This window comes from Entelurus aequoreus, linkage group LG08, assembly GCF_033978785.1.
Source record: "Entelurus aequoreus isolate RoL-2023_Sb linkage group LG08, RoL_Eaeq_v1.1, whole genome shotgun sequence".
Classification (NCBI taxonomy): Eukaryota; Metazoa; Chordata; class Actinopteri; order Syngnathiformes; family Syngnathidae; genus Entelurus; species Entelurus aequoreus.
In genome coordinates this window covers 65,537,900-65,550,298 of record NC_084738.1, presented here as the reverse complement: position 1 = coordinate 65,550,298, position 12,399 = coordinate 65,537,900, and the positions used below count along the sequence as shown (strand labels likewise).

The window sequence follows — 12,399 nt, the reverse complement described above, 5'->3', positions numbered from 1 at the left end:
ATCACTGTAAAACTAATTTGACACTGAGTTTTTACACACTTGAGTTTTACAGTAATTTTCTTACATTTTTTTACACTCAATTTTTACACACCAAACGTTTTTTTCATAGAATTTTTACACACTGAATTTTCAAACATTTTTTACACTGATTTTTTTTTTTTTACACATCTTTTTTTTTTTTTTACACTGAATATTTTTTTACAACGAATTTTTAAACACCTTTTTTTTTACAATTATTTTATTTCCTTACATTGAACTACTACACACCAAACGTTTTTGCACTGGATTTTTACATACTGAATATTTAAACACATTTTCACACAGATTTTTTTGTACACGTGATTATTTTACACTTAATTTTTTACACACTGAATTTTTTTTAACACTTTTACACTGCATCTTTTTACATACTGAATATTTAAAACAATTTTACACTGATTTTCTTTACACTTAATGTTTACACACTCAAGTTTTACATTGAATCTTTACACACTGAATTAAAAAAAAAATTTTTTTACACTGATTTTCTTTTACACTTTTTTTTTTTACTCTTAATTTTTCCACGCCAATGTTTTACATTGATTTTTTTTTACACATGTGTTTACACTCAATTTTTGCAATGGATTTTTACACACTAAATATTTAAACACATTTTTTACACTGATTTTCTTTCCACTTAATTTTACACACTCATGTTTTACATTGAATTTGTAGACACTGAATTTTTAAACATTTTTTCACTGATTTTTTTAAACATTTAGTTTACGCTGAATTTTTACACACTCAATTGTTAAAAAAATCTGTAAGAAAATAATTGTAAAGCTTAGTTTACACTGAATTTTTACACACACTCGAGTTTTACAGTAATTTTCTTACACAAACATTATTTTTACACACCAAACGTTTTTTCCATTGAATTTTTACACTGAATTTTCAAACACATTTTTTACACATTTTTTTTTTTACACTGAATATTTTTTTTACAATGAATTTTCAAACACATTTTTTACACTTTTTTTTTTTTTTACACTGAATATTTTTTTTACAATGAATTTTCAAACACATTTTTTACAATGATTTTATTTTCTTACATTGAACTATTACACACCAAATGTTTTTGCACTGGATTTTTACATACTGAATATTTAAACATTTTTTACACAGATTTTTTTGTACACACGATTATTTTTCACTTAATTTTTTACACACAAACAATTTTTACACACTGAATTTTTTAAACACTTTTACACTTTTTTTTTTTACACTGCATTATTACACTGTGTATTTAAACACATTTTTTACACCCATTTTTTTTTTTTACACTGAATTTTTTAAACATTGGATTTTTACAAAGCCAAATTTAAAACACTAAAATTTAACAAAAATAAATAGTTCAAAGACAAAAAGGTTCAGTCACATAAATCCAGTTTTGAAAAAAACTTTTTTTTTGATCAAGACACAAATGGAACTTTTCTAGAGAACTTCTTATTACGCTTGAGTTTCTTAGTTTTTCTGCCACACTGTGAGCGGTGAACTTCTTACACTTTTGTGTCAGTTGAGAAGAATAAAAGGTTGTGTGTAGTTTCTATTTTTTCTTTTTGGGGGTCCCAATTCATCCTTTGACCTTTGACCTTGGACAGTTACCCCCAGAGTAGTATTATTTGGATGTCACATTAATTCCGTCTGTATGGCGGAAAGAGCCGGGACGTTGACAAAAGCGATACAGCTGCTGTCGTCCCTCACGTCCACGCCTCCCTCCACGTACGTGATAGACTCCGCCCCCTGTCCCACGGTGCATTGCTGCTGCGCAGCCGCCGCAGGCTTCCCGTTGACAGTCGACGCCCAGCGGCTGGCGTCCGTGACGTAAGCCTGGGTGACGGTGCGGCAGAACGAGTCTTCTCCGGCGAGGCGCGAGGACGTCCTCCTGACGCCGCTGCTCCGCGTGTCGGCACCGCCGTTCCCGCGGCCCAAAAGGTGGCGGTGGAGAATCCTGCGGAAGGTCTGGCGAAACTCCCTGATGCGGTAGGCGTAGATGAAGGGGTTGACCACGGAGTTGGCGTGCGACATGATGATGGCGATGTTCATCACCCAGATGTGCGGGCGGGCGCAGTCGGGGCACAGGTGGTTGAAGCAGTTGATGACGTGCAGCGGTAGCCAGCACACGGCGAACAGGCCCACGATGATGGCCAGCGACTTGGCGGCGTGCACCTCCTTGTGCAGCGTGGAGCGGGACGACGACACGGTCGCTCTCAGGGAAGGCGCCGGCGACACCTTCTTGAGGCCCGTCAGCCGCAGCTGGCGCCGTGCCGCCATGAAGATGTGGGCGTAGACCACCAGCATGACGGCCAGCGGCAGGAGCACGCAGCCGAAGAAGTTGAAGTAGATCATGTAGTCCAGGGTGACCACGCCCTCAAACAAGCACTCCGTCAAGCCCTCGGGACAAGTGGTAGAGGCCCCCCTGGAGGAGTTCCATCCTGTCCCAAACAAACACATCTTTTAGTGCTGGCGGAGGAGGAGGAGCCTATCCCGGGGACTCGCACACCTGCTCACTGCCACAATCTCTCACTTCTGCTTGGAACTCAGCAACCAACCGCAGCTCTCTCGGCACCGCCAGCATTCATGCGGCCCTTCGACACCGCCATGTTCCCTATCGTATACATCTAATATATCTCTCTATTATATATATATATACACATATATACGTATATCTATATATATAGACATATCTATCCATCTATATATATATATATATATATATATATATATATATATATATATATATATATATATATATATATATATATATATATATATATATATACATATATAGACATACACACACACACACACGTAAGCACGCTGTAGTACTGCTTGTATCACACGATATCACACACAAGTAAAAACTCTGCAGGACTGCTTGTATCGGACATGATATCACACAAAACACTATCCTTGTATCGCACATGCTATACACAAGTAAACATTCTGCAGGACTGCTTGTATCGCACATGATATCACACGCATGTAAAAATGTTTTGATTCTATTTTATTTTTGTTATTTGTTATATTACATTATATTATATTATATTATAGTATGTTATTCTAGCCCAATCTCTCTTCTATTTAATTTAATTAAATTTTTATTTTTATCTTATTTTTATTGAATTTAATTTAATGTATTTATTTTATTTTATTTTTATTTTATTCATTTTTATTTATTACATTTTATCTCATTGTATTTCAATGTATTTATTTAATTTCCTTTTATTTTATTGTCTTTTATTCTGTGTTATTCTGGACTAATCAATTGTATTTGTATTTATTTTATTTCATTGTGAGAGGGACAATTGCTAGAAAATGGATGGATGGATGTGCATTATTTCAATTTAGTTCATTTTATTTCATTGTTTTTTTTTCATTTCATTTGACGTTATTTTAGTTTAATCAATTATATTCTATTATATTCTATTTAATTTTATTTCATTTCATTTCATTTTATTTAATATAATTTAATATCATTTTATTCTGTATGATTTTACTCTATTTCATCCTAATTTATTTTATTTTTTAAAAATTTTATTTTATTGAAGTTCATTACATTTATTTAATTTTAATGTAAATATTGTGAATACGTATGTAAATATTGCAGATATGTAAACATTGCAGATGTTTTTTTAAGCTACCTTTGTTCCAGCCCAGCATCGGCGTGAGGCCGATGGCGACTGAGAGGAGCCAACACAAGGCGATGATGACCTTTGCCCTTTGACCCGTCACCAGGCTGTTGTACCTGCAGAGGAACACAAATACAAACTCTTAAGAAAGCCGCTTAGCTCAGCGATTGTGCAAACCAGTCACCCGCCGGGGATTATTCAAGATGGAGGAATGCGCTGAAGCTCGCTACTCCACGTCTTCCAGGTTCTCCACACCGGGCCAGGACCGCCCACTTTTACTTCAATACTCAAATAATAACCTCCTAATCGCTAGCTGACAACTAGAGCGCTAAGTGCTACCTAACATAATTATAAAATTAGGATTCATTCATGTTTTTGTCCGAAATCTGCATAGTCTTTAAAGACATTTGTGGAAAAAAAAGCATGAGGGATTTAAAATAAAGTCGAATTAACAACAAATGAAATAAAATAGAAGTTGACACGTTGTGTAAATGGTAAATAAAAACAGAATACAATGATTTGCTAATCCTTTTCAACCTATATTCAATTTAATAGACTGCAAAGACAAGATATTTAATGTTAACAGTGGAAAACTGTTATTGTTTGCAAATATTAGCTCATTTGGAATTTGATGCCTGCAACATGTTTAAAAAAAGCTGGCACAAGTGGCAAAAAAGACTGAGAAACTTAGGAACGCTCATCAAACACTTATTTGGAACATCCCACAGGTGAACAGGCTAATTGGGAACAGGTGGGTGCCATGATTGGGTATAAAAGCAGCTTCCATGAAATGCTCAGTCATTCACAAACAAGGACGGGGCGAGGGTCACCACTTTGTGCACAAACGCGTGAGCAAATTGTCCAACAGTTTAAGAACATTTCTCAACCAGCTATTGTCAGGTTCAAACACTGATGCCATTTATTAAACAAGACAAGAAGCAAGGAATTAAACAGAGTCGGAATTCAATTTGGCTCAATTGAGGAGAAACGTCTGGGCTGTACTCTTGCACGGTCTCCCAACACGCTCTGACGAAAGATTGTACGCCTCCTCTTTTATTTGGACTTTCCTATATTACATGGCAACAGCTGTTTCTAAGGGAGGGGGGTCGTAAACAGCCATCGCACTTATCACAAAACAGTTCAAAGAAAAAATCTCGGGTCAAGACAAAATATTTCTGTGGATTACAATACATCAAACAAACCGACGCCTTCATGTCACTTCCCATTGTACACAGTGGAGTTTTACAAGCCTTCTGCTTGGTGGGATCAAAGACAGCTTTTGTCTGCTCACAGGGTGAGCTGAACTCAATGTAACAGTTTTGTGATAACTTAGAAACAATTATTCTGACAGCTATTGCAAGGAATTTAGAGATTTCACCATCTACGGTCCGTAATATTGTCAAAAGGCTCAGAGAATCTGGAGAAATCACTGCACGTAAGTAGTGATTTCGATCCCTCAGGCGGTACTGCATAACAAAGCGACACCAGTGTGTAAAGGATATCACCACATGGGCTCAGGAACACTTCAGAAAACCACCGTCAGTAACTACAGTTGGTCGCTACATCTGTAAGTGTGAGTTAAAACTCTACTATGCAAATTTATCAACAACACCCAGAAACGCCGCCGGCTTCGCTGGGCCCGACCTCATCTAAGACGGACTGATGCAAAGTTGTAAAAGTGTTCTGTGGTCTGACGAGTCCACATTTCAAATTGTTTTTGGAAACTGTGGACGTCGTGTCCCCTTGACCAAAGAGGAAAAGAACCGGATTGTTCTGGGCGCAAAGTGTAAAAGCCAGCATCTGTGATGGTATGGGGGTGTATTAGTGCCCAAGACATGGGTAACTTACACATCTGTGAAGGCACCATTAATGCTGAAAGGTACATACAGGTTTTGGTGCAACATTTGTTGCGATCCAAGCAACGTTATCATGGACGCCCCTGCTTATTTCGGCAAGACAATGCCAATGAACAACTTAAGCTGTACATCAAGCAAGAATGGGAAATAATTCCACCTGAGAAGCTTCAAAAATGTGTCTCCTCAGTTCCCAAACGTTTACTGAGTGTTGTTAAAAGGAAAGGCCATGTAACACAGTGGTGAACATGCCCCTGTGACAACTTTATTGCAATGTGTTGCTGCCATTAAATTCTAAGTTCATGATTATTTGCCAAAAAAAAAAGACGTTTCTCAGTGTGAACATGAAATATCTTGTCTTTGCAGTCTATTCAATTGAATATAAGTTGAAAAGGATTTGCAAATCATTGTATTCGGTTTTTATTTACAATGTTTCTGTTGTTGTCTCACCTGAGCGGGTTCCTGATGGCGATGTATCGGTCCACAGCGATGGCCAGCAGGCTGAAGATGGAGCTCTGGGTCAGCACAAGGACGAAGCAGGCGATGAAGAGACATCCGTGGAAGTCGGCACAAAATCCTGTGCTGGATTGCAACAAAAATGGGAACAAAATCTGCTAAAAAATACAATCTCTACACCGTATGTCTTCTGACGAATGTGCTGGTCACACACTGCTGTGGGACGGCATTCCACCCCCCCAACCAGGACGTGGTGGGTTAGCATAGTCATCTGTTTTTTCTCACTGGAAACTACCCAGCTGACTACACCCTCAACCTCAGAGCCTATTTAGAAAACACTTTTAAAAACTGGAAATCAAGTTACAAGTTAAGTCCGCTTATAAGGATCAAACAATAAAATAAAATGTGATCAAATAAATTAGCTCAAACCGCCCCAACGTGTTGTACTAGTTCAAAGATCAGACAAAATTTAAATTAAAGATAAATTAAAAATTACACAAAAAAAATTCAAAAAATAAATTTTTTAAAAATAAAATAAAATAAAATAAAATAGAATAAATTACCTCACACCGCCCCAGCGTTTTGTACTAGTTCAAAGATCAATCAATAAAAAATAAAATAAAATAAAATCATAAAAAAATTAAAAAAATAAAAATAAAATAAAATAAATTAAATTGGAATAAAATAGAATAAATTAGCTCAAACCGCCCCAACGTTTTGTACTAGTTCAAAGAACAAACAATAAAATAAACTAACAAAATAAAATACAATTGAATTAAATGAAATTAAATGAAATTGTCAAGCCGCCCCAACATGCTGTATTAGTTCAAAGATAAAACAATAACATAAAATAAAATAGCTCAAGCTGACCCAATGTGTTGTACCAGTTCAAAGATCAAACAATAAAATAAAATGTGATCAAATAAATTAGCTCAAACCGCCCCAACGTGTTGTACTAGTTCAAAGATCAGACAAAATTTAAATTAAAGATAAATTAAAAATTACACAAAAAAAAATTCCAAAAAATAATAATAAAAAAAATTAAAATAAAATAAAATAAAATGAAATAAAATAGAATAAATTACCTCACACCGCCCCAGCGTTTTGTACTAGTTCAAAGATCAATCAATAAAAAATAAAATAATAAAATAAAATCATAAAAAAATAAAAAAAATAAAAATAAAATAAATTAAATTGGAATAAAATAGAATAAATTAGCTCAAACCGCCCCAACGTTTTGTACTAGTTCAAAGAACAATAAAATAAACTAACAAAATAAAATACAATTGAATTAAATGAAATTAAATGAAATTGTCAAGCCGCCCCAACATGCTGTATTAGTTCAAAGATAAAACAATAACATAAAATAAAATAGCTCAAGCTGACCCAATGTGTTGTACCAGTTCAAAGATCAAACAATAAAATAAGATAAAATAATATCAAATAACATCAAATAAAATAACATTTAATGAAATGAAATGAAATTATTAATTAAGTCGCCCCAACATGCTGTACTAGTTCAAAGATAAAACAATAATATAAAATAAAAATAAAATAAAATAGCTCAAAGATCAAACAATAAAAGAAAAAGAAAATAACTAAATAAAATAAAATTGAATGAAATGGAATTAAATGAAATTATTAACCAAGCCGCTCTAGCATGGTAAGTTCAAAGATCAAAGAATAAATCAAAATAAAATAAATCAGCTCAAACCGCCCCAACGTGTTGTACCAGTTCAAAGATCAAACAAGTAATATAAAATAATATCAAATAAAATACAATTGATTGAAATGAAATGAAATTATTTATTAAGCCGCCCCAACATGCTGTACTAGTTCAAAGATCAAACAATATACAATAAAATATAAAATAAAATAAATTAGCTCAAGCCGCCCCAACGTATTGTACCAGTTCAAAGATCAAACAATAAAATAAAATAAAACAAGATAATTGAATTTAATTAAATAGAACTAAATTAATTAGTTCAAGCTGCCCCATGCTGTTCAAGTTAAGTCTGATTACAAAGATCAAACATTAGATTGAAATAAAATAAAATACATATTAATTAAATTAAATTAAATTAAAATACATTGAATAGAATCAAATTAAATGAATTTAGGGTTAAAACAATAAAACAAAATAGCTGTTAAAATCACAACAGTTGGCATATTTTAACATGTAAAGTGACTTTGGGTACTTAGAAAAGCGCTATATAAATCCCAGTTATTATTATTATTATTATTATATTCGCTGCAGAAAGACAAAGTAAAAATTTAAAATGTTATTGATTAAAAAAAGGGTCTTAGAAAAAAGTTATCATTTTAAAAAGAAACATTTAGAATTTTATAAGATAAAGTGTCATAATATTAAAATAAATTCAAACATTTTAAGAGGTGTAAGATTTTGTGTCATGAAAGGATTCCGGTGCCAACTGTGAGTGTTTCTGCATGAAGCAACGGAGGGCCGCCCCACAGCAGTGTGTGAAATGAGCACGATACAAACTTGTACATATTCCACACTTCTCAAGCAATTTGAAGTTCCAATGTCGAAATTCTCCTTGTTCTTGTTAGTCAACAACTAGCATGCTAATGTTAGCATGCTTACTTTTTTACGCTAATTTTACACTTTCCTTAGCTCATTTCGCAGTCATACATCTTACAGTCATATAACTGGGTACAAGAAACATGCTAACATTAGCATGCTAACATTTCGGGTTGATTTTGCAATCGTTTACCCCAAAGTCATATAACTTTGCACTTGATATATGCTAACTTTCAGCATGCTAACTTTAGCATGCTAACTTTTTTTTTTTATAATTTTGCAACCGTTTACCCCAGAGTCATATAACTTGGCACTTGACATATGCCAACTATTAACATGCTAGCATGCTAATGTTAGCATGCTTACTTTTTTATGCTAATTTTACACTTTCCTTAGCTAATTTTGCAGCCGTACATCTTACAGTCATAGCTTGGTATGTGACACATGCCAACTGTTACCATGTTATACTAATTGTTTTGGGCACATTTTGCAACTGTTTACCCCAGAGTCATATAACATGGCACTAGACATATGCCAACTGTTAGCATGCTAATATTAACATGTTAACATGCTAACATTAGCATGCTAACTTATTACGCAAATTTTACACTAACTGTTACCATGCTAGCATGCTATGCCAACTTTTTTCTCCTAATTTTACAAACGTTTATCCCAGAGTCATATAACTTGGTACTTGACATATGCCAACTGTTAGAATGCTAACAATTTTAGCTAATTTTGCAACCGTTTAACCCTGAGTCATACAACTTGGTGCTTGACACATGCTAACTGTTAGCATTCTAACATTGGGATGCTAACTTTTTTTTGTTTTTTTTAGCTAATTTTGACGGCGTACACTCCGGAGTCATACAACTAATACTTTACATATGCTAACTTTTTGCTAATTTTGCAACCGTTTACTCCAGAGTCACATAACTTGGTTCTTGCCTAATGTTAACTATTAGCATGCTAATTTTAACATGCTTACATTAGCATGCTCACTTTTTTTTGTTAATTTTGCAACCGTTTACCCCAGAGTCATATAACTTGGTACTTGACATATGCTAACTGTTAGCATGCTGACAATTTTTGCTAATTTTGCAACAGTTTACCCCAGAGTCATACAACTTGGTGCTTGACATACGCTAACTGTTAGCATTCTAACATTGGAATGCTAACTTTTTTTTAGCTAATTTTGACGGCGTACACTCTGGAGTCATACAACTAATACTTTACATATGCTAACTTTTTGCTAATTTTGCAACCGTTTACTCCACAGTCACATAACTTGTTATGTGACACATGCTAACTGCTACCATGCTAGCTGGCTGTGCTAACTTTTTGCAAGTTTTGCAATCGTTTACTCCAGAGTCACATAACTTGGTACTTGTTGCATTAGAACTGTCGGCATGCTAACTTTTTACGCTAATTTTACACTTTTCTTAGCTAATTTTACACTTTTCTTAGGTTGGTACTTTAACTTTAACTTAACTAATTTTATTAAATGTTACACTTTTCTTAGTTAATTTTACACTTTTACATTAAGTTATACATCCAGAGTCATATAACTTGGTACTTGTTACATTAGAACTGTCGGCATGCTAACTTTTTCCGTTAATTTTACACTTTTCTTAGCTAACTTTTGCAGTCGTACATCTTGCAGTCACATAACTTCTTATGTGACACATTAACTGCTACCATGCTAGCTCTCTTTTTGCTAATTTTTCAACCCTTTACTCCACAGTCACATAACTTGGTACTTGACATATGCTAACTGCTATCATGCTAGCTAGCTGTGCTAACTTTTTGGCAAATTTTGCAACAGTTTACTGCAGAGTCACATAACTTGGTACTTGTTGCATTAGAACTGTCGGCATGCTAACTTTTTACGCCAATTTTACACTTTTCTTAGCTGATTTTACACTTTTCTTAGCTGATTTTACACTTTTCTTAGCTAATTTTTGCAGTTGTACATTTTACAGTCACATAACTTGTTACCTGACACATGCTAACTGCTACCGTGCTAACCAACTTTTTGCAAATTTTGCAACAGTTTACTCCAGAGTCATATAACTTGGTAATTGTTGCATTAAAACTGTCGGCATGCTAACTTTTTACGCAAATTTTACACTTTTCTTAGCTAATTTTACACTTTTCTGAGCTAATTTTTGCAGTCGTACATCTTACAGTCACATAAGTTGTTACGTGACACATGCTAACTGCTACCATGCTAGCTCTCTTTTTGCTAATTTTACAACCATTTACTCCACAGTCACAACTTGGTACTTGTTGCATTAGAACTGTCGGCATGCTAACTTTTTACGCTAATTTTACACTTTTCTTAGCTAATTTTACACTTTTCTTAGCTGACTTTACACTTTTCTTAGCTGATTTTACACTTTTCTTAGCTGATTTTTGCAGTCGTACATTTTACAGTCACATAACTTGTTACGTGACACATGCTAACTGCTACCATGCTAACTAACGTTTTGCTAATTTTGCAACCGTTTACTCCACAGTCACATAACTTGGTACTTGACACATGCTAACATTTTCTAGGTGATTCCGACGCGACACACCTCAGAGTCGTACAAGTGGTGGCGTTACAAGCGTGGGTATGCCAGTGGTAGCAGCAAGTAGCGAGCGTGACGGGTCTTTGTAAGATGTGGAAAAGGCACCTGATGGTGATGGCGAAGGGAATGGCCAGCAGCCCCACGGCGATGTCGGCGGCGGCCAGCGACACTACGAAGAAGTTGGTGATGCTCTGCAGGTTGGAGTTGAGGCAGACGGAGCAGCACACCAGCAGGTTTCCCGCCACGGCCAAGCAGGCGATGAGCAGCTCCAGGCCGATGTAGAGCAGCTGCATGGTTCTACTGGCACATGCCAGGAGGAGGCCCACTCCCTCCCTGGGAGACGTCACTGCTGCCACCGAGGGGCGGAGCTTGATCCTGGACCTTTTTTTGGTGGATGGCCGCCAAGTGAAGCAGGAAGTGGAGGAAACAATGTGAGCGCTGGACAAACACATTTATCTTGACTGGACGTGCACCTCGCCTACGTTCACACGCACAACTCTGTGGCCGTGCTGGCTCCATCTCGCCAACCTTATTACTATTATTGCTGTTATTACTATTATTGTTATCATTACATTGTTAGTATTACTGTTTGCGTTATTACTATTGTTATTATCATTGTTATTACTATCATTATTAGTACAAGTGTTACTAATATTGTTATTATTACTATTGTTATTATTATCATTATTGCTATTACTATTATTACTATTGTTATTACAAATGTTATATTTATTACCATTGTTATTACTATTATTGTTATATTACTATTATTTTCATTTTTATTACTTTTGATATTATTACTATTGTTATTATTACTATTGTTGTTATATTACTATTATTATAATGTTATTACTATTGTTTTTACTATTGTAGTTATATTACTATTATTATAATGTTATTACTATTATTGTTATTACTATTATTACTATTTTTATTATTACTATCATTGTTATTACTAATATTATCATTGTTATTATTACCATTATTGTTATTACTATTATCATTTCTATTACTGTTATTACTATTTTATTATTATTATTATTGTTATTAGTATTGTTATTCTCATTATTACTATCATTATTGTTATTACTATTTTTATTATTAAAGTCATTATCATTGGTATTATTATGATTGTTATTGTTACTATTAGAATTGTTATTACTATCATTGTTATTATTATTACGATTATTATTATTACTATTGTTATTATTATTAGTATTGTTATCTTTATTGCTATTACTATTATCATTATTAGTAGTAGTAGTAGTATTATTATTGTTATATTACTAAAGTTATTCTGATTA

The 12,399-nt window shown here is 34.3% G+C and overlaps 1 protein-coding gene across 1 annotated transcript in view; it reads right to left on the bottom strand.

Annotated features, from left to right (window-relative positions):
- Positions 1–396: 396 nt before the first annotated feature.
- Positions 397–12,399, bottom strand: part of LOC133656152 (adenosine receptor A2a-like) — an 18,434-nt gene continuing 6,431 nt past the window's right edge. The window contains exons 2-5 of the mRNA XM_062057039.1: positions 11,201–11,476; positions 5,975–6,106; positions 3,684–3,787; positions 397–2,474 (exon numbers count right to left, since the gene is read on the bottom strand). Of these exons, the coding sequence (XP_061913023.1) occupies positions 1,669–2,474; positions 3,684–3,787; positions 5,975–6,106; positions 11,201–11,476 (1,318 nt within the window). The 3' untranslated portion in view covers positions 397–1,668. The remainder of the gene's footprint in view (positions 2,475–3,683; positions 3,788–5,974; positions 6,107–11,200; positions 11,477–12,399) is intronic.